Source organism: Xiphophorus maculatus, chromosome 19 (genome assembly GCF_002775205.1).
Source record: "Xiphophorus maculatus strain JP 163 A chromosome 19, X_maculatus-5.0-male, whole genome shotgun sequence".
Lineage (NCBI taxonomy): Eukaryota > Metazoa > Chordata > Actinopteri > Cyprinodontiformes > Poeciliidae > Xiphophorus > Xiphophorus maculatus.
The window spans coordinates 15,543,212-15,566,194 of NC_036461.1; the positions used below are offsets into that span (position 1 = coordinate 15,543,212).

A 22,983-nucleotide genomic window follows, 5' to 3' on the forward strand; every position below is an offset into this window, starting at 1 on the left:
AATATTAACAGTTTCCACATTAGAGCTTCCAATGTGCTCACAGACTATTAAAGAGGATGCAGGAATTGCTGAGAGAAATCTTTAAATCACACTGTACTCTAAACTGCTTTTAACCTGTCGTTAGTTGACTCCTGCAGAACTCAGACAGGCTGAAATATTTCAAACATTTGAATCCTATATGATGCAGGCCATCAGCCTTTGAGTCTTGGTTTGGCATGATTTTTCCATAATACTGACAGCCTTACTTTAAAAGGTAATTGTCTTAAACATTTTTCCCCAAAAATCAGGTGTTTCCAACCAATTAGAATATCAAGTACATTTTTCTCATTAATGCACTTTGAGGAAGGTGCATGGTTTATGACTATTATGTTTATACTTAAAAATTTCCTTTCGTTATCTCTTCTGGATGTGTGTTATGTTTTCCTTCCACTCAACTTTCCATTCTTAAGTTTCGATGCAGCTTAAGAATGGACCCTGTTGACTTTCTGTGTTTTATCTTCTTTTTGGAGGTTCAGGCAGTTTTCACCTTGATTAAATAAGCTAGACTGCAGCTGTATTAACATGCTTATTTTAAAATTAATATAAGAAACAGAGTTTGGGTTTTTCTTAGCTATAAGCAATAATAGACATTAACTGAAAAAATTCTGGAAATAAAGTACTTTGCTTAATGAATAGGTTTCACCTTTAGAAGAGAAATACTAAAACGAATTAACTTTTGAATTATATTCTAATTTATTGTAACGTTCCCATATGGTCCTGGAATCGAGTTTCAAATGCGCACAAATTTTGTGAAGACACCTGACATATCTGTTCTACTTTCATTGAAATATTTATTATGTCTATTCATTTACAGCGTACAAACCTTTCCGAAACTGGGTTTGAATTATGCAAAGGCTTTTAAAAGACAATCAAATATATGAACATATTTAAAAGGCCTGAATGTTAACAATAAATGAAGATTTTTAAATATTAAAAACATTTCATGTACACAAAATTTGAAAAGAATTACATTGAAATGTTCTGCAGATGAGCACAAAAATGTACATAACTACATAAGTGACATATAGAGAAAGTTTTAAAAGTCTTTATTCATCTATCAAATAATCACTTTTTACAAAATTCACAAAGCTGACATCTGGGAGCCTCTCTTCCAGTCAGTCCATTTGACTTGATTGGAGTCACAGTTTTCATTTGTAAGTCACTGTAACGGCGTCAGAAGCACCGCTAGACACCTGCTCTCCTGGTTTGAAACTAAGACAGAAGATGAATGGAAAGTCTATTGAATTTCAAAGGGAACTCAGAATTTGTAGTGAATTTTAAGAAAACATACTTGTTTGACCTCTAAGGAACAAGATCAAGTATGTTGACCTGGCTGTTTTAAAGAAAATTATATTAATTTTTCCAACACATTTTAAGAACTCTAGTGTGGGGGAAAAGTAACCATGTCAGGCATAGAAGGTGTGTTTCTGTCAAAATAAGTTGTGCTCATTTATTTTTCTTTCTCTGTCGTTGACCTGAATTGCAGACAAATGTCAAACAGTCTATGTGCATTTTCAACATAAGATCCAGATAACAATGTGTCTTGCCAATATGACAGCTTTAACCCACAAAGGTAGAAAGAAGTAAAGCATCAACTAAGGTGTTGATTTTAAAATCAAGAAGTGGTTGGATGACCTCTGACGGGATGGAGAAGAAAAGGTTTTACATGTAGGAGAAACAGAACTGAGGCTCTTGCAGCAACAAATCAGCATGATGGAGATTGATGTTTCTGTTCTACAAACACTGTTCAGTAAATATCCCTCCTGGCCAATAAATAGCTGGGGCAGAATGAAGGGAACTCCACCTTTCTTCCATCTGCTACTGAGCTGAAATGGACCCTCATGGAAACCGTCAGGGTTAGATGGCATCTTCAGGCGAAGGTCTGTTTTCTGGTGACTGGCTTTGAGGTGGCGAAGGCAGGGACTGCTGACGAGGAGGAGGAGGGCCATCAGATGGAGGTAACGCCATGGGGGGGCCGTAGGGGGCGTTGGGATTAGGAGCGGGATGAAGAGGTCCACCAGGTGAGAAACGAGGAGGAAGCATCATTCCTTGAGGATGGGGAGACCACACTGGTAGAAATACAAAGCAGTTTCAGATTAAATCCTTAGATTAAATCATCTAAGTTCTAAACATGACAACGATTTCTTACTGGGCCTCATGGGAGGACCCCCTGGTATCCTGGGATGGTAGAAATCAGGAGGGGGAGGGGGTCCATACGGGGCTCTACGGGGAAAGGGGCCATCTATAGGAATCCCTGGGGGTCCAGGTGGAGGAGGGCCACCCATCCTCAGATCCAGTTCAGGAGGAGTCCTCTGACCACCAGGACCAGACTAATGACACACATCAAATCCTTTAGTACCAATAAAGACCAAACATATAGTATCTCACACTGCTGCTCACCTCTCTGTGGTCCTGTTCACCGGGTCCAAGACGGTTTTCTCTGAACGAGCCGTCTGCATCGACAAACATTTAGTTTATGAGAGAAAAGTATATATAGAGTGTTCTATGCAACATACAGAATCACTCGCCGCATCAAACGTTTCACGCTTAAGTAGCTGCATACAAAAGTAATCATTAACAGCTCACCTGCCATGTCTAGAGGGTGAGGTGGTCCCATGGGGAGACCTCTAGGTGGCATAGGGCCAGGTGGGAGGGCCCCAAGAGGAGGCAAAGGTCCCAAAGCCCCTGGAGGAGGAGGAGGTCTCCTGAACATGGGACCTCCTGGTTCTGGAAACATGTAGCCTGAGAAAGTAAAAAATAAAAAAATGAAATAAGTGCAAAGAAAGCCAACAAAACTCAGTTTCAGGTGATGATATTATTTCTGAAGTTCTTACTTCTAAGAAACATTTTATATCTCTAAGCTTTGTATATTTTGTTGCATTATATCCAGAAATGTTTTACAGGTATCTTACTTTATACGTCAGCAGAAAATGAAGTTATGAAATTATGAAGTGCTAGAAAATGATACATAGTTTAATATTCTTTCCAAATAAGAAATTTAAAGGCATCTCATCTATTTAGATTTAGCCACCTTAACTCTGATGCCCCTAAATAAGATCCAAATTGCCTTCAAAATTTGGAGTGCTTAAAAATGTTTTTGGATCGCTTAAAAAAAAAAAAAAAAAAACAGGTTGTTTTTTTTAAGAGAACATCATTGAACAAGCAGCATCATGAAGACCAGGGAAAAGACCAGATATGTGTGGAATAAAATTAGGGAGACGTTTAAGGAATAGTTAGGATATAAAACAATATTTCACACTTTGAACATCTCATGGGGTATTTTGTGGTCAAGCATCAAAAACGGAAAGAACACGGCGCAACAACAGACCTCACAAGACATGGTCATCCACCTTATATAACTTTACTAATACAACAGCTAGCATGCTTTTTACAGGATTTTTTTCACGATTGCTAGTCTGATTTGATGAGATGGAAGATGAAAAGAAACGCATGAGGATGCATAAATGTGTTTATTTATTAAATATAAAAGGTATAATATCAAAAGGTTTAACAGAGATTTTGTTGATATTTATCTCTCAAAGATGACGTCATAATTCTCTTTAGAAACTCACTTAAAGAGCAAATCAGACCTCTCTAAATTGGGTGCAGCTGAATCAAGTTGAAATTATTCTAAGAACGTGTAAAATTTTATACTAGCTGGTAGAATGAATTTATGATTTTATATGTTGCCTCTGCAAGCCAATGTTTTTGTTGTTTGTTTTTTTCAAATCAGTCTTCCCTCTTGCAAACGCTGTTACATACAGACCTAAATCACTTAAAGTTAATGAATAAGAAAAACCTCAAGTACCAGCTTGCATCAGGCTGAAATGGAAAAACTGAATAGAAATTAAATGTCTTCGTGCTAGCGACAGGAAACATTTTTATATTTTAAACTGCGTTATTTATGACATGTTGTCTCAGCCTGCATTTCTTTCATCAGCATGCACAATGCAGACCAGGTGTAAAAACAGACTGGCCAGGGCAGAATTAAGCCTCTTAGAATCCTGCATTGTATCCCGTCTCGGCGCTGTGGTGAGAGATGAAAACAATTAGCAGCTAGCTAATGTGACTGTTTAACTTGCTGAGACAAGGTTACACAATCATTAACATGTTGCTCTGTTATTGCGAGCTATGACAAGCAATGCGCTACAACCGCATGAAGACCATGCGTCATGGAGACAGGGATATTAGTTACTGCTTTATGTCAACATCTCTATGAAAGAGGAACCCACACAGACAATGACTGCTGTTAACATAATCAAGGTGCACATGCACAACGAACACCGTCGTGTGATGGGGATGTGGCAGAAATACAGCTGGTAAATGAAGACATGTTGTTCCTCTGACTGATTAAAAAGGCTCCTGCAAACTGCTTTTGATCACAGTTGAAAGCTGTTTCTTCAGTTTGGTACGAATCACCACAAGGAAGGCAAATATTTGCACTTCTTTCCGAGGCAATCCCAGTTTTTAACACAATGCTAACTTTTTGAACTCTGATTAGTTTAGTTTAACTTTTTGAACTATTAGCCGATCGGCTTCCTTTCGCCGGCAGCTGAAATTGTACATTAAAAAGAATAACAAAAGCAAAAAATACACAACGAGCTGCCTTGAAATAACCTGTTTTGTTTGTGATTAAATGACAAAACGACAATTTCTCTTTGAAAAAAATGCCCTTTGATCAAAGCAAATGTGCTTTCAGAAATTTTTTTTCCACACACCTGGGGGTACCAGAGGCCCAGGAGGTCCTGGTGGGGGACCCCTGCGATCTCTCTCCCATGTGGGAGAGTTTGAACCGCTGTCTGAACGAGGACCTCCACTGCGCTCCATCTCTGCTTGGCCACTTGGGGGCTCCCCTGGACCACGAGATACTATGCAGGAAAGCAGTAAGGAGGAAAGAAGGGGCAAAGCAAATAAGATGATGAAGGGATTGATGTGAAAGAAAAAGATGGAAAGGAGGGAAAAAACAACCCATGTGGGTCAGACAGAGTGTATTGGGGGGAAGATAAAGGCAAGAGCACTTTAAGTCAGTCAGAGAAACACAAGGCTTGCAGGCGTATTGTCATGTTAAACTTTTCATGGTTGCCGATTGGTGGATTGCAGACAGCATGCAAAACATGGCTTGTCACAGTATGTGCAGAACTGTTCAAAAGGTTTCACAGACATTTAACTTTTACAACTTGTCACAATACAACCGCCATACTGCATTTTATTTGGATTTTATGCCACAGGCTAATACAAAGTAGTGCATGATTATTAGTCGGAAGGAAAATGTTTTTGGTTTTTAAGAAATTAAAAATATGTAGCGCCACTTTTCACTGTAAGATGCATATCTACCAGCTTTGCAAATAAAATTCTCACACAAAAGCTTAGATGGGATGAAAAGCATCTGTGAACAACAAAACTAAATTATTCTGACACAGACATGCTTTAATCTAAACCACTCTATTGAAGCTATGAGTTAATAAGGTTACTTTTTAAGACAATTTGTTGCATGGTGGATTTTACTTAGGAATATTTATATAAATTCATTCCACCCTTTTTATATTTCATTTCCACCTCACATTTATGCACTACTTTGTGGTTCTAAAACACAAAATCCCAATAAAACACATTAAAATTTCTGATTGTGACATGAAAAAAAGTGGAGTTTAAGGGGTTTTATTCCCCTTTAAACTCCACATTTTTTACATCATTTACTTTTGAAAGGTTCTGTATCATGTAAATTTAATCATGCAATAGTCACCTAGCTGACACCAACATGCAAACCTCATTGGGCAACATGGTTGAATGAGAACTTGCAACATGCAAGTAAATTGACTGTTTACCTCTGGGAGACAGCCTACCAGGCAGCCCATCCATCAATGTTGGAGGAGACAGGAAAGGTCTCGTTTCAGACGAGGGTCGGCCCAGAGGAGAAGGACCATAAGGTGACCTCTCAGCTGCAATGGAGGAGATTTAACATTTAAATATAACATTTCAATTTGAATGGTACCATTTACATCAGATTCCTCATGAAGTTTACTCAAATTAAGACATATTCATTAAGACATATGGGTTTACCTCGGAAAGGCAGCGGTCTGGCCAGGTTGTTCAAGGCGTACGGGTCTTTATCGAGGGAATCCAGTTTAAACTGAGTATCTGTGAGTCTGAACACACATCATCAGTAAAAACATGGGAAACTTTAATAGCCTTAAATAAGTAAAGTGTTAAAAATATGAATGGTTTCTGTGCATTTTTCATGTCAACTTTCCCAAACCTTTTGGGTGAGTGTAAACAGAAAATGTGATCCATTTTCTGCTTTCAAAAATACTTTATTCATCCCAAATTGAAAATAAATGTTATTGCAACTCATTAATTAAAATTCTTCAAAGCGTTATTGTAGATAGCAATGGCTGTTGACAGGACAGCTCACTTGTAGCGCTCTGAGATCAGTTATTTCATTTATTCACTTCTTAATCCAGCACTATAGTGCACCTAAACTAATCACATTTATTTGTCTTTGTTAACACAGCCGACCATATTCAGCAAGACCAGGTGTGCTGCTTTGCTTACTTTTGTCTGAGGAGGGCGTTCTCTCTTCGGATGTCTCCCAGCTCTCGCTCTGCTGATCGCACTGCCAACTGGAAATATTTACCAGATAAATCACAATGTATAAACACCGAAATGCACTACAGCACAGCAAAACGCTCTTTGAGCTCATCTGTGGCAGAGCTTTACTAACCCAGTTATTATGAGCCTTCTTCTCATGGGCAGAGATTTGAGTGTGATACGACTGTTTTGTTTTCTCCAGCTCTTCTTCCATCTCCTCCGCTCGTTTTCTGAAAACAAAGCACAAGCAAAATTGTGAAGGGAAGACAAATGCTACTTCTGCTTTGCCAGTCCACTGTGGTTTCAGTTTTAAGAAATAAAAGTGTAAAGATGGATATATAGAAGTATTTATGGAATTATTAAAATGACAGACGGATGGACAGATTGATAAAATGTTGACAGACGGATAGATGATCGGAAAACAGGCGGACAGATGGCTGGATAGACCTTTTACAAAAAAGGATGGACGATGACGTTACAGTAAACATATTTACTTTTTAAATTAAACCAATGTAAATCTAATTGCTTTACACAAAAAAAAGTTTGAAACTATTTGTAAAACCAAACTTACTCAACGCATTTTTAGGAATTCAGATATTTAATCACACAGACAATGGCACATGAAATAAAATACAAAAAAACTGAAAACCATTTTTCTTTTCCAAATAGAATTCCATATTTTTGCAGACACAGGTGTTACCTGTAGTTATTCAGTTCTTCCATCGCCATTGCAATGTTTTTATCAGCTTTATTCAACTTCTCCTCCTTCTGGTGACGCTCCTTCTCCTCCACAGTCAGCATTCTACACAAAGGTTCATGATTACAGACTCATCAAACACCTTATTTAACTACTAACTGTAGAGGTATGAACCTGTGCAGCTTGAGCTCGTTCTCCTGGTACATTTCTGTCATGATTTGCAGTTTCTGTTGTATCCGCTCGACCTGCACACATGAACCAGGACTATCAGAACAAATGACTCAACTGTATAATAAATCCCATGGTAACAGTTTGAGGTTACCTACCTGGCCCGTATAATTCTCGGTGTCGGATTGCAGGGACAACTTCTCCTTCTCCATCTCCTCAATGCTCACTTTAAATGGAAAATAAAAGCAGAAAATATGACAAGATTTCCGAGGCTTCTTTTAAGAGTCGATTAGTTAGTTCCTCTTTTTCCACTAACATGTCAGCATCTGACTACAGTTAACCCACATTGCAGGTCTTCTTTTGCTTTGATCTCATCATTCAGCTTCGCAAACACTCTGTCTTTATCTTCATCCACTGATTTGAGGTCTGCATTCAGCTGCATGTAGACACAAGTACGTTATTTAAAAATTATTGTTCAGTGGGTCATGTTGGCATGTGCTAACTGGAAAAACATTTATATTCTGAAAAATAACACAAATATACTAATTGAAATTATTATTTTTTAAATATGTGCTTGATTTACATTCAAAACTGTACATTTTTTAGACTTTGGCTTTGTACCTTAGCAGCAAAGATGAGTTTCTGGACTTTCTGCAGGTGCGCGTCGTCGTCTTCTCCCGGCGTCCCATTGGTTGCCTCCTTTTCTCCTCCCTCCTCACCCTCTAGATCTGAATCCCAGCATTTCATTCGGAGCAGCCGATCCGTCAAGGACTGGGAAGAGTTATAAACGATTACACATCTCTAGCAGCAAGCATGTGGCGGTACTTGAACTTTGTTATTCTCCTGATATGAACGACGTTCATAAGAAGCAACCACACCGTTATACGATCATCCTTGATGGCCACATCCTGCAACATTGCACTGTGGGCGACCTCGCACCTCCGCATCTCCTCCTCCAGCTCGCTTACTCTTTCTGCCCATCCCTCCACCTCCTGCTTCAACTGTGATAAAAACACATGGACAGAGATCTAAAATAATGATGCAGAGGATATAAGAAGAATAAGAAAGATACAAATTCATGTATGAAACCCTTTCCTTAGTGTACAGAATCTGACCTGATTGTTGCTCTCCTGTAAAACAGTGTTCTCCTCTTCTGCTGTTTCCAGGTTTCTCTGTAGTCTCTCGCTGTTCATGCTGTAAACCTTCAGAGTTGTTTGTGCCTAAGCAACAAAACAAAACAAAACAAAATGCAATCACTCTGAGAAGTGGATAGAATAAAATTCAAGTAAGAGAAGAAGAGGCAGGAGAGCAACTGAAAGATAATAGCTAGAAGGGAATAGAGTCAAGCACCTGTTCCTCTTTTGAATGGAGCTCTTTGGTTTCTTCTTCACATGCTTTCATGCTTTCCTCAAGCAGAGTTATCTGTAATAAAGGCAAAAAGATGATATCACTGTGGCTTCTCGGTTGGGATAAACACTATGATTACAGAATATCTTTAAAAGTCTGGGCCTACCCTCCTTTCTTGCTCCTTTCTATGTTCTTGTTGCTGGGACAGCTGCTCCTTCAGATGTCCAACATCTGTCCCCAGCCGCTTTTTACTCTGTTCCAACTGTTCGGCTCGGCCCTACCGTGAACATAAAAACCAACTGTGTTTAGAAAACTTGTAAAAATAAAAAAAAAAAATTTAAGAAGGTCAGTCCAGTTTCATTAAGCAAGAAAGAAAAAGAATCAGACAAATTTGGGTCATGCTAATTCAATTTATTTGACTTTTATGGATAACTTGAGGTTAGTTGGATTCAATAATTCGGAGCTGAATCTGAATTTTGCCAGTTTTATCCGATTTCCAGTTTCACCACAAATTTCAAAACCAAGTAATCCAGGACGATGTGGTATGGTTAAATTTGGTAAACTCGTCCAGCTTGAATGTTTAAAATTAAAAGTAGCTTTGTGGTGCAACACCAAGATAAAAATACAATACATGTTGACCATTATGTCAGTGCTTTCAATAACAAGAAACCACAGTAATGTTCCACAACATGCAAAGATCAGCTCTTTATCCTCCAAAACAACAAAAACCTGCTTCCAACAAGATAAACATATGCTTTTTTACTGGAAGAATGAATAAAATAGAGTTTAACTTTAAGCTTCACACATATGTTTACACTTCAGTTCAAGTCTTTGTTCCCTCTGCTTTACCTCCAAATCTTCGGATTTTTGAGTCTGAGCCAGAACGCCGCTGTCGCCGAGTAAATTCTCCAGGTCATCATACTGAGAATTACAGGTTATAAAGAAGTGACTCAGTCAGTCCACAGATTTGAAAACAACACAGAGAAGGCTCTGGCTCTCAAAACACTCAGTAAGCATGAGCACCAACCTCTTTTTGACACTGACTGAGAGTCTCCAGGACTTTACACTTTTCATCCAGCAGCTGTGCAAGTTGCCCAGCCAGCCTCTCTTCCTTTTCTGAAAAACAAAAGATGTTAAAACAAAACAAAAAAAAGAATTTCAAACTTGTTTTTGCCATTTTGCCTGTATAATGAAGCAAGATGAGTGTCTTATCATGGTACTTTCGGATTCAGTTTGGCATTTTCAATGTCACAAAGCTGGTTCTGTCACCATGGCAACTTATGTTGGAAACCAAAATCTGATCAACAGACCAGATTATGCTCTAGAGCCTACCGCTGAAATGACATCCTCGCACGATTTACTGCAGTAACTTTTTAGACGATTTAATGACAAAGTAGATTAGATAGATACCTTATTAACCTCAAGTTATTTTTCACAGTAGTTTATAATATAAGTAAATCCAGAGCAAATAACATTTACAAAGTTCTAAACAACATGTAAACTATAAAAAACCCACTTCTGCTTTAATAATTTGGCTGCATATTAATTTGCAATTAGCCTAGCTTTCTATCCATTTTATTTGACATCATCGTCAGTGACTCTGGGTTGAGAGATGAAGTCAACAACCAGCTTTATAGCAACAGGAGGCAAGGTGTTTAATGCTAGGCTTAGTTAAATTGGATCTTTCAAGGAGAAAGCTTGTCAATTAAATGCCAGCAGAAAACAGCACTGATGGTTTATTTAGAAAGTTGCAAGGTATTTGTGGTGAAAACTTACTTCGGTACAGTCTGCTCTTTATCTGTGTGGAAATAAGAGCAAAAAAAGACGATAAATAACAGAGTGATTTTATGCTGAATTATTCATATATTGTGAACATATTACGAAAAAGTTGTAAATAAAGATGAAAAGATTGTGACCCCATGTTCTGACCACATTTCGAGTTGTGACAAATGTCAAATGCCTGTTTGGTCATTTATTTTCTTTTAGTGGCAATGGAAGCAATAACAAACACTTTGTCAAAGCTAACTAAACACTACAGAGTTGCACCACTCCATCACACATAATTTGTAAGACATAGACGTAGCTATTAATATTTCTTTTTGGCTTTGATGCAAAACTTCTGTAGGTCACACTCCAGAAGACAAATATTAGCAGCTACTAATGGTCGACATTTTCCTGTTTGCTGAAAGACTGAGGGAGGAATACAACTTTTATGGACCAATAATTATGTGGCTCGCTGGTAAACATTCAAGGCAGTTCACTTACAGATCTATAACATCTACTGGTGAACAACAGGAATGTCACCAGTCCCACCAGGCCAGTGAAGATTACCGGTTCCCATGGTACACCATACAGGTCTGGGCCTGGCCTCATGTCATCAGGCAGTAGTGACACAGCCTAAAAGAAGAGGGAGAAAAAAGAAGAAAAAAAAGGGTTAATTTTTGAGTCTGCTACTTTTCATTTAAATCTTTACACTTTACATCCCAGAGTTATTAACAGCTGATAGCTATGTTGCAATTTCAAGTCTATAGTGCCATTACCCAAAATATTACATTACCAAAAGAGCTTTTGTGCCATGACCTAAAAGAAAGGCTTTCACCTAACTCCTCTCTTTAGCACTTTTCCATTTAAACGATTATGTACCCAAAATTTAAGGTTAACATTTTTAGGGCTGATCATACGTTTGTTTCGTTTCACACAAATGAATGTAGTTAAAAATATTACTTCAACTTAAATCTGGAAAGTAGAAATATCTCACACAAACTGACAGGCAGGCGGTGGAGGAGTGATACTGAATTTGCACCTACGCATAGTGTAGCTCCGTTACATTCGATCAGTTTTTTTGTTGTTTCAGGGATTGCATGTTTGGACAATTATTCGCTCTGGTTTTGGATGGTGCACACCTGCAATAATTTTTGCTTCTACTTTATTACCTTTGGAAAGTTGTTATGATGCCAACTCTGGCCACATGGTATTGTTTTTAACACTAGGAGCAGCTGATTAGCTTCCCAGAGGCTCACATAAGACCTGAACTGTGATCCTAAATACCAAAGAAGTTGAAAAGGAGGCTAGAAAGATGTAGAGCAAAGAGAGGAGGAGGAAGTTCAGACCTTCTTGTCCACCGATCATAATGGGCAAGGATCATATCTCAGACTCCAGTGTCTCTCTCTCTCTCTGCCTAGCTTTCCAACCTTATGCCCAGACAGAGATTTTAAAAAAGTTTAAAAAGGAAAAGCACATCATGTGGATTAGCAGCGCTTGCCAAAAAAGTGATTTTGTCATCCAGGACATGTTACTATGGAATACCGTCTTTACAGCATGCCATAGCAGTCATAAGACACACTGACACAGTCTTCAGTCAATCTTCTTCAGATTTGTTGCAAGTCTGACTCCTACTCACAGTATCACTGACAACAACGATTCTGAAGACACCTGGATGATGAGGTACGAAAAGATTTAATTTTCCCTTGGGATAAATAAAATATTTTAAATGAACTGAATTGAGTTTGAGCTGTCTCAGGAGTAGCAGTAAATGTGAGATCATTTATCCTACAGTTAAAGCTTGACCTAATCTAGGTCATCAACAGGAAAATCATCAGCTCAACCACAACACCAAATCTACAACAGAATGGCTAAAAAGAAAATGATTAGTCTAGACCACAATCTGATTTGAAATGCTTTTAAGGGACCCGATGAGAGCTGTGCATTAAGGATTGTCTGCTATCCCTAATGAATGCTGTAAAAAGGAAGGGGGCTAAAATCCCTCCATGGCGGTATAAGACACTAATAAAATCGGAAATAAATTTTATACCGAGTTTTTGTTGAAAAAGGTGGTTCTACAGGCTGTCGAATTCTGAATTCATATTTCACACATAATGTTAAATTGTTGGGTTCATCCTTTCTAGTAAACTTTCAGTGTGAAATCAAATCAATTTAATTACAAATTCACAACCAAAACAATATAACTGCAATTTTAATTACAATTTTAAAAAGAGGAACTCCGGGTTATTGTGACAAATTCACTGGAGTCCTAGGCAGTTGCAGTCTGATTACCAAACAGCTGTTTCTGTGGGATTATTACAGTTCCGTTTGCCATCACAGAAAATGCGCCCAACAGAGAAATATAACATAACGTTCATCATTTCTCAAAAATGAACACAACCCCCAAGACAATAAAAACTTAACACAAGAGAAATGCTGACTGACTGAACCAGCTAACTATGCTAATGCCTATAAAATGGTTTCAAACTGAAAGATAAACCATGACAGTGCTGGTCAAAAGCAATGTCGGAACACACGCCTGAGAGTAAAGACAGTACTACATGTAATAAACCCTGATCCCAGTCCGTTATATTACTCCGGCTCTGGCGGCTAAATGGGAAATGCTAACCAGAACCTGACACATATTAACGTACATCTTTCAGTTTCTCCACGGCGATGTTGTAGTAGGTTTCTGCTGTCGCCTGAAAGTCGGCCGCTTTGTTGGCCAACTGCTCATTTTCCGGACGTTCCGTCATGTCCAAGTTATTTCATTTGGCTTAATATTTAATAGGAATTTCATTAATACTGATTAGAGAAAGACAGGCTTCCTACAGCCGGGTTAACGGCTATTTCACATCCTATTCACAACGCCGATCCTCCAGAAAGTACCATATTTTTCAGTCGTTATAGACGGAAGCCGGAATGTTAAATCTTCTCCACCAACTAGAAGGAATATCTTGAGACCAAAATTATAAGGAAATATTTATGAAGATGTTTATAGAAGATATATGTAAAAAAAAATCACATTTACATTTTTAGGCATGCTATGTTTAAAAGGAGTTTACAAGCCCCCCCCCCCCCTACGTTTGTGAATGGTTCGTTCCAAACGTCACCAATTGTAAGATGCCACACAGGCACATCGGAGCCCTTTCAATGTGACACCGTAGGAGACAGGTGTCATCCATAGATTGTTTATATATCTTTATATTCTATATTTTACAGATACAATTCATTATGTCACCACAAGACAAATGTACTTTTCTGAAAATTAAGTAACAAGGGGGATATATATGTATATCTTAAGAATTATGCAATGTACATAGTGTGGCAAGCTTTGAATGTAAACAACTGGGTAATGACAGCCCTGTCTAAAGTCAGCCTGACGGCTTGAGCTCTAAATGTCATACTCACCGACCTGGCCTCACTTTTTTCCATCTGAATATAAAGAATCTCTTGCCCTGTGACACCATGTAGACCTGAAATCCAAGTTGGCCTCTGGTGTGTATCAAATCCAAACGTAAGAAGCTACAGTATGTCGGCGTCAAGCCAGTCTGACAACTGAGACGAAAGCAAACTTGAATGCCAAAGGGAGAGTGAGATCAACAAGTCACAGGTTCAGTCTTAAAGAACCAGGCGCTGCAAAGGACTCATTGCCTGTAGAAACCAAAAACTGCTCTATGCAGTTATTGGTTCAACATGAACTTTAAGAAGGAAAATTATTAAAATAATAAAATATTACACTTTCATCTCAAACAGTATCATTTTCACCTTGCATTTATGAATATTTTTAGATTTTTCTGTTTACTCATAAAGATAGTCCTGCCTGTTAAGGTTAGTATTCAAAAAACTACCATATTCTTGCCCTGGTGAAAGAGAAATCTCAGTAGGGGTGAACAATGCAGCACTGCTTACTGTAGGCTATGGGATTATCGAGATAACAGTTTCTCATCTTACAATAATAACAACAGGCTCCAATTTAAGATGTGCTGTGGATCTCTAGAGTTTGGCTGCTTCTGTGAATTATGCTCTCCTGTCAGTATTTGATGGAAAATCTACAACATAGGTAGGTTTGCAGGTTTTTGTTCTCTTCCCATTTTAGGTCTGTGATTGAACTGTGCAACATTAGATTTTTACGGTTTGTTTCTAACCTAAACTACCTTTAACTTTCTCCACAGCTTTATCTACGACTTGTCTGGTGTGCTTCTTGGTCTTTGTTAAGCTATTAGTTTTGCTATGTTCTCTAGCAAACTTCTGACATCTCAACAGAGCAGCTGCTTTTATGATTAGACTTTATTATCCAGAGCTGGACCTATCTACAGTACTAATCAAGTGACTTCTGCAGGCAATTGGTTGCACTGTTTCTTATTTAGTGGTGTCATAGTAATTGGGAGCGAAAATAACAGCACATTCTTTTAGGTTTTAATTTAAAAAAAATACAAAATATACATAGTTTGCATACTTTAGCTACTATTTAGTGTGATCTCACAGAAATATCGATGTAAAACTCATGGAAGTTTATGGTTGTAATATGACAAATGGCAAATCTTTACCAAAGTCATAAGTTGTTAAAAAAAAAACAACAGCACAAATATCTGAAGATCTGCTCACCTTTGTAAAAAGTTGCCTCTAATTAAATAACCAATAACTCGTTAGTATCTTATGCTTTTTTGTTTTAAGGTGGTTTTATACTAAAAACATATTCACTTAAAGAACTATTTCAACATAAATGGCTTATTTTATGTCAAGCAAACAACTCCTACTTTCTTTCTGGGGGCTGCAAATGCAGTCCTGGGTCTTACCTGCACATGAATCCAAACAAGGATTTCCATCACTACTTGAGCACAATTTATGGAGTCCTCAGCTACCCGATGAATGAAATCCAGAGTTTGCGTCATTACCCCTAAAGTCAGAGTCACACTTTTAGTTTTGTTGATGTAATTAATGGGCTATTAAAAGAATATCGTACAATAATGTATAATAAAGTCTTAGTCAAACCTGTTTTACATAAATGAGAGGTAGCAGGTCAACCTCACCTTAATGAAATATTTCCTCACATTTACTTCTCCTTCAATATTTCTTCCAGATTTCAGCAGATTTGGTTTTCTCATACCTTTCTGTTTTGATCCTGGCTGAGTGAGATGGAAGGATGCAATATTATCTTTACTTCCTTCAACTCTTTTTTCCTCCTCCTCATAATTCCAATCTTTATGTGTGCCATCATCATCATCATCTTTATGTAAAGAAGCAGATTGGGAATTATCTTCCTTTTCTTGGCTTGAACTGTGCTCAGCTGCATGTGACAAAGGAACACACAAATACACAGCCATGAGGACAGACCTGAACCGACAGGTTAAATTAAATCAAAACATTAACAATATGAGCCATGATAGTTTATGCAAGTTAGACAAAAATACCTTGATGATTACTGACATCTGATATTCCTGTGCTGACAGTCTCCTTCACTGTTTTCAATAACGTTTCCAGCTTCTGCAGTGCAATAATTGCACTGGTCCTTTGTTTGTCCTCCTGCGGTGCATCAGTGATGCTCATGCTGGGAGCCACAAGAGTCTCCATGTTGTGTTGCAGAAGTCTTTCTATATCCAACAGTATTGACTGATCATCCTCTGCAGTCGCGGCCTCCGAACCTTTCAAAATGTAATCTAAAAATTGCAGTTTGTGTCGGCCGAAGAGGTCCTCTAATATAACTACATCGTTCGCGTTCATGTGGTGGAGGAGATTTTTGTAATGTTTGCTGAGGGGTTTTGTTTTGGATGGTTCTTTGGTGACCAAATGAGCGCTGTGGGGGAGGTTTTCAGCAGAAAGAGGATGAGTCTCTGTGGGAAATGCTGTGTGTGTTACTTCAGCATGAAATGAATCTGTGGGGAACTCTAGTTCTGGAGTAATGGAGGGGTGAGGCTGTGATGGCTCAGCTTCATTTGTGTTGAAATTATGAACAGACTGGGTGGACTCGGGCATCTCAGGGGTGGGTTTTTGGGAGAAAAATCCAAAAGTGTTTTCAATAAGACCAAAGGCTCCTCTACTTTCACTGTCTGTTCCCTGAGGTTCTGTAGACTCAGTTTGCTCAGATGTCTGAACTTCACTTTCAGCAGAGTCATGCATTTCTTCTCTGTCTTTGTAAAATTCATTTTCTGTTTCTGTAGCATACGTTTTCCTGGTTTCTTCTTCAAAATCATTATCTTGTCTGTCTTTTTTCCAGTCGCCATCATCATTTACCTTCGTTCCAGTCCGTTCTCCATCCTCAAACCCACCTACTTCAACATTATCATCCTCCACTTCCTTCTTTGGGTGCTCGTTTTCTTTCTCAAGCTCTTCTTTGTTCTGTTTCTCTACTTCCTTCTTCTCCTGCTCCTCGTCCTTTTGGATTTCAGTCTGTGTGCTCATTTCAGAAACCAAAGAAGCCAAGCTGGAATGATCCAGCATGTCAGTTTGCTTGTGTTCTAACTGTCCATCCCAAACCTGGTTTTCAACTTCCTTTTTTGCTTGTTTATTTTGCTCCTCAGATTCCTCTAACCTTTCCAGTGTGCCCTGCTCATCCCCTAGTAACACACCCCCTATTTGCTGGTTTTTTAGCTCCTCTACCTCCTGCTCATCTTTTTTTAACTCCATCTCCACTTCCCCAGAGTCATCTGCTATCTCAATTTCATTTTGCTTCTCCAATTCCTTTAACTCTTCCACTCTGATCTGATGTCCATGCTCTAGTAACTCCTCTACCTGTTTCTCTTCCTCATTTAGCTTCTTCATCTTCTTCTCCCTTTCTTCTGTTAACTCCATCTCCTCCTGACCTGAGCTTTCCCCAGAAACTTCTGACATCTCTTCCTCCTCCTGCTCTGTTTCATTTGGCTCCACTGATTCATTTAACCTTTCCACCTGGATTTGCTCATGCTCTACTAATACTGTTTTCCATTTCTCTCCCTCCTTTAGCTCCACCATCTCTTTCTGCCTTTCTTCTGCTAACTCCATCCCCTCTTGATTTGAGCTCTCCACAAAAACATCTACCTTCTCCTCTTTTTCATTTTCTTCCTCCAATTCTTTTAACTCTTCCACTCTGATCCAATGTCCATGCTCTGGGAGCTCCTCTACTCTTTTCTCTCCCTCCTCCGTCTCCTCCATTTCCTTCTGCCTTTCTTCTGCTAGCTCCGCCCCTTCCTGACTTGAACTTGCCCTGAAAGCACCTGACATATTCTCCTCTTCCTCCTGTCCTATTTCATTTGGCGCTACTGATTCCTTTAACCTTTCCACATTGACCTGCTCATGCTCTAGTAATACTGTTTCTAATTTTTCTCCCTCCGCTTCCATCTCTTTCTGCCTTTCTTCTGCTAACTCCATCTCCTCCTGACTTGAGTGCTCCCCAGAAACGTCTGCCTTCTCCTCTTTTTCGTTTTGCTCCTCAGACTCCTTTAACTCTTCCTCTCTGATCTGATGTCCGTGCTCTGGTAACTCCTCTACCAGTTTCTCTAGCTCCTCTGTCTCCTCCTGCCTTTCCTCTCTTAACTCCATGTCCTCCTCTGAAATATCTCCCATCTCTTCTTCCTTTTCTGTTTCCTGTTTATTTAAGGCCTCCAATTTCATTTTCTGTTCCTCTTGCTTTACTTCCTCGATCTGTTCTTGTACCTCTACCGCTTCCTGTTTATCAATTTCTACCTTTCCCTCTTCTTTTAACCCCTCTTCAGTTTCTCTTTCAGAAACTATTGTTGATTTCATTTGATTTCCATTGAAAACTTCGTTCTCAGAATCTGATGTCTCTTCCTCAGTTAGTTCACTCTGGTCTTTTACAGTTTCCTTGAATCGGTCAACATCACCGTCTCTTAAAATCTGTGGAGACTCTTTAGTCATGTAAATGTTTGGTTTGGTTTCATTCAAACCCTCCTCTGAGACACTGTCATGCAGACTTTCAGTATTTCCAGAAAATAACAGTTCATCATCCTTTGAAGTGACTTCCACAGTTTGTGTTTGTGTTTCTTGCTGCAGTCCTACCTCTCCCTGATGAGGGGAAGAGCCAAGCTGACTCTGCTCATTGCTTTCCTCCTGATCACCACTGACTTGAGTTTCCTCTGGCAATTCAGACTGAACTCCTAGTATTTCCTGTCGAGATGGATCTGTCACTTTGTTAAAATGCTCTTCTATATGAATATCCCTGTTAACTGGACTGTTTTCTGACATTAGAGTGGATTCTTCAGTTTTATGAACCTGGTTTGTTATTTCAGCACCTTCCTCCTCCAAACTTCCTGGAGCCTTGATTTGAACATCATGATTTTCACTTTCCTCCATGCTACCTTCAAGTTGCTCCATGGAGTTTGAATGTAATTTCTCTAAGCTGTGGTCAGGACCTGAACTGATTTCAGGTTGTTCAATAACCTCATCATTTTGACTGATTTGTTTATCTCTGGTATTATGTTCACCAACATTTTCATCATCTATTTGGGAGGAGTTATGCATTGAATCATCTTTGTTGAAAATCCCTGCATCAATATCTAAATTATTTACATCCTCTGTGTTTGAATGATCAATATTATTTTCTGCAGCATCAATACTTTCAGCACTGACCGGTAGTGTATAAGGGACCGTTTCAGCCTTTACTTCTTCTGAAAATGAAACTTCTGGTTGACTGATATCCAGGCTTTCAAATCCAGATGGTTGTTCTAACATTTGATCCCTTTCTGGCTCCCTAATACCACTTTCTTTACTTCCATCAGCTCCAGTGTTACTACCCCCCAAACCAAAAATTCCCCCAATTCCCGTCTCCATCCAGGAACTAGATGGCTGCTCTTCCTTCACTTCCACATCTTCTCCTTCTGAATCCTGACCACTTGAGCCAAACCCCAGCCTGCTCGCCAACCCACTGCCCAGCCAACCCATTGTCCCCATGTCTTCCTTCTCCTCTTCCTGTAATTTGCTGCCTTCCAGGTCCAGAGACATCCTCCTACTCCTAAACTTCTCTGCGGGCTCTTTCTCATGACCTGTTTCTTCATTCTCTTCGTTTTCTAAAGCAACAGTTTTCTTCTCCTCACCGAAGCCAAGCCACCCAGTCATCGTTGAGGTAAAGGTATCTTCCCTACCTTTCACACTATCTTCATCATTGTTAGGTTTGTCTTCTCCTCCAATGCCCAGCCAGCCCGTCACAGAAGATGTGAGTGACGCTTCTGATTTAGTCTCCTTCTCATCTTCCCTCATTTCTTGTTCTGAATCCCCTGACTGCTCCACTTTAGCAAAACCTAACCATCCTGTCATAGACGAACGCAGCCAGGAGGAGGATGGAGACCCACCTTGTTGCTTTGGAATTGCTGAAGTCTTGAGTTCATCTTCGAGAAGTTCAGTTGCATCGACGAGATCTTTGTTTCCACCTTCATCTTCTCTTTCTTTTACCGTAGATTCAGTAGACGTCAAAGTACCTTGAGCATTTGTGTCATGAGAGTGTGGGCCGATTTGGCTGGATTCGGGTTCATGGCCTTGAAAGTTAAGATTGTCATCTTCATCAGTGTCCAGATGAGACATGTCAAGAGGATATCCAGACTCATCCATACAGAAGAAATCAGATTCCTGCCAAAAACAAGAATTAAAGTCTCAAAGTGAAGAAAACGTTACAGTTTTAGGCCAGCAGCTATATCATAAACCTTCAGAGAGAGTATTTTTTTTAGTATCCGATCGGTCACTGATGTTACCTGGGTCTCTAGCACTTTCCTCATTGTGGCAAATACTTCCTCCTCTTGTACTGCATCCTTTGGGAAGTAGCCAAATTGTTTGTCAATCTGAAAGAAATATAAGGTTGGTGCAATTATCTATTTTAAAAGTCAACAAACACAAACACATAAAAAAATTTCCCAGGTTATTCTCATTTTTATTTAAACTTAAACATCTTGAAGTAACTGTGGTTGAAAAATTTTTAAATATATATTTTGAAAAACATGAGGGGCCTAGAGATTTTTCCCCATATTTTTTCACATCACAACCATGAGCTTCTATATACTTTGCTGGGATTGTATGAGATAGATCAAAACAAAGCAGCACATAACTACAAAGTGGGACATTGACACAGGGTTTCCAATTTCTGCAAATAAAAAGTATGGAATGCATATGTGTTCAGGCGCTTTACAGTGATACCCTTAAATAAAATCCAGTGCAACCAAGTTCCTGTAGATATCACCTAAATAATAGCTGGAGTTCATCTGTATGTAAGAAGGCTCATTTTCATTTTAAAACAAATTATATAGTGAATGCAGAAAACATGTAACAGGGGTCTCCAAATCCAACGCACAAGAGCTACTGTCGTGCAATTTTCCAATGCATCCCTGCTCCAACAAACCTGAGTCACATGATGGAATTACATCCTCAGCATGTTATGAAGTTCCCTGGAAATTACCCATTCATTTGATTTAGATGTATTACAGTTGCAGGACAGAAGCACTTGAGGACCCCTAATGCAGAAATAAAGAAGATTAAATATGGCGTAGTCAAAGTCTAGACTACAATTCAATTGGAGATCTGTACCAGTGCTTGGAAATGGTTGCTCATAGATGGTCTCCATCTATAATTATATTTGTACAAATGTTTTGTGAACCATTTGTATCATTTTCTATCAGCTTCACAATTATACAGTATTTTGTGTCACTCTATCACATTAAATCTCAACAAAATATTTTGAAATGTGTGTTTGTAAGAAACTGTGAAAAACTTTACAGTTTATGTACTTTTGGAAGTCATTGTGACTCTCCACCTATAAATACATACAACTACTTCATAAATGAAACCAAACCGGGAGATGGGAGACGTCCCACAGATCCCAGCATCACAACTGCTCAGGACTCAAACAAAGCTGCTCTGTATTATAATCAAGACTTATCTCAATAAGCAACAACCTAAGATAAGATGCTGGTTGTATTAGGTAATATCTTTGTTATTTTCACCATTATAACTGTATAACTGCTGCTTCAAAACATACACTGCCTGCCCAGAGGTCTTCTCGTTTCCCTGTCAGTTTGTGGTACACAAAAATTGTGTCTCCTCGTCTGAAATTCAGGAATCTGCAATCCTTTCCTTGATGGTTCTTTACAGCTTGAACTCTGCTCATTGGACCTAAAGAAGCAAGCACAAAAGTTAAAGGCGACACATATAATCATAATCACTTTACCGGAAGTTTAGACGTAGAATTAATCCTACAAGTATAGTTTGGCCTAGGACTTGTACCAAATCGTTTGGACTTACTTTCACATTCTGGATCCCCACAGATCTTGTAGTCAGACAATAATCCCATATTAAAGTCTGGAAAAAGCATAAAAAATACAATCCAAAGACAGCTTTCCATAGTTATCAGATTTTAAAAGATTGTATCAAATGAAAATGTCCATTGTAGGGTGGAAATAACTCTCAGTTCAGCTGGCAAGTGGACATTGCCTCTGTGCTGTTGCTGTCACAAAAGCTCAATGGTGAATGAAACAGTTGAGATAAGATATGAGGCCTGCAGAAAGATAATCATTAACAAGGGTTGAGTAGTGATAGACATTAACATTTTTTTGGTCAAAGTTGGGTTTTATTCAAACTCTAATACAAGACAAAAAATGTCTGTAAAAAAAGTAATCATTTTTTAGTATGCTAATGTCTGTTTTTATTCTGTGGCCTTTGAACTTTATGAAGCTCATGGCGCATTTAATTGCTTCTCAGAAGTCGGAATGTTTGAATTCCAAGTCACTGAGATTAATGGACTCTGAAGATGAAATGATACAAATTCTGAGAAAAAGTTAATTTTCTTAGAAAAACCAACCTCAAAATTCAATTAAATAATTGACTGTTTATTAAACGCAGGAAATTTGATATGACTAAAAGATGAAAAAGATAGATTACCTGTGAATAACACAAGTAATAAAAACAGCCTTGGACTATTATGAATTGTTTCAATCAGGCTTATGCTGTAACTTGAATAAATGTATTTTCTTTCTTCTCTAGTGTAGATGTTCAAAGGTGAGTTTGAGATATAGCCACTAGCAGTAATTTACATTACTTTCCGAATGTCTCTCTATGTAAAATTCTATTATAATTAAGTTTATATATAGGAATAAAACTTCTTATGTTAGATATTAACAACTGGCTGAATAACATTCAAATTCAAAAGTACTTTAACGAGCCCAAAGGGAAATTAAATGTTGAAACATGTGTGATATAAAAGTAGATCAACCAGGGCATTTAAACTTAAATGGAGAAAATAATTTCTTCCACAATCTTCTTTAAAACGGGAGATTCTTACAAGTTCCATTTAAAATGATCCACATTCTATAATTGTGCTTGTGGAATATTTTAAACTAAGATTTTCCCTACAGCTATTCTGCTATGTAAAACAAAACAATTATATTTGTTCTATTTTACAGATTTGA

At 38.5% G+C, this 22,983-nt stretch overlaps 1 protein-coding gene across 2 annotated transcripts; it reads right to left on the reverse strand.

Annotated features, from left to right (window-relative positions):
* Window positions 1-806: 806 nt before the first annotated feature.
* LOC102221368 (melanoma inhibitory activity protein 2) lies at window positions 807-22,040 on the reverse strand. 2 transcript variants are annotated; one of them, XM_023352809.1, is made up of 28 exons: window positions 21,821-22,040; window positions 21,558-21,691; window positions 20,281-20,367; window positions 16,015-20,158; window positions 15,711-15,890; window positions 15,400-15,500; window positions 11,105-11,236; window positions 10,616-10,637; window positions 9,867-9,955; window positions 9,689-9,760; window positions 9,006-9,116; window positions 8,843-8,914; window positions 8,608-8,712; window positions 8,371-8,493; window positions 8,114-8,263; window positions 7,838-7,928; window positions 7,651-7,718; window positions 7,499-7,569; window positions 7,328-7,429; window positions 6,761-6,857; window positions 6,592-6,659; window positions 6,100-6,185; window positions 5,865-5,978; window positions 4,758-4,907; window positions 2,626-2,781; window positions 2,440-2,492; window positions 2,189-2,369; window positions 807-2,108 (listed from the first exon to the last, which is right to left on the reverse strand). In XM_023352809.1, exons 1-28 carry the CDS (start codon window positions 21,918-21,920, stop codon window positions 1,897-1,899), a joined length of 7,071 nt encoding a protein of 2,356 aa, XP_023208577.1. In that variant the 5' UTR covers window positions 21,921-22,040; the 3' UTR covers window positions 807-1,896. The 2 variants fall into 2 exon arrangements, with proteins under 2 accessions (XP_023208577.1, XP_023208578.1); XM_023352810.1 differs by lacking the exon at window positions 21,821-22,040 and adding an exon at window positions 20,922-21,033 and having other exon boundaries at window positions 21,558-21,644.
* Window positions 22,041-22,983: the final 943 nt, after the last annotated feature.

What these genes read in the sequence shown, in the direction of transcription:
- LOC102221368 (XM_023352809.1), bottom strand. Translation starts at nt 21,920, where the DNA reads ATGGAAAGCTGTCTTTGGATTGTATTTTTTATGCTTTTTCCAGACTTT. An exon ending in AACTCATCTTTGCTGCTAAG is followed by an intron (nt 7,929 to 8,113) that starts GTACAAAGCCAA and finishes GTCTACATGCAG; the next exon opens with CTGAATGCAGACCTCAAATC. An exon ending in AGCAAAAGAAGACCTGCAAT is followed by an intron (nt 7,719 to 7,837) that starts GTGGGTTAACTG and finishes TTCCATTTAAAG; the next exon opens with TGAGCATTGAGGAGATGGAG.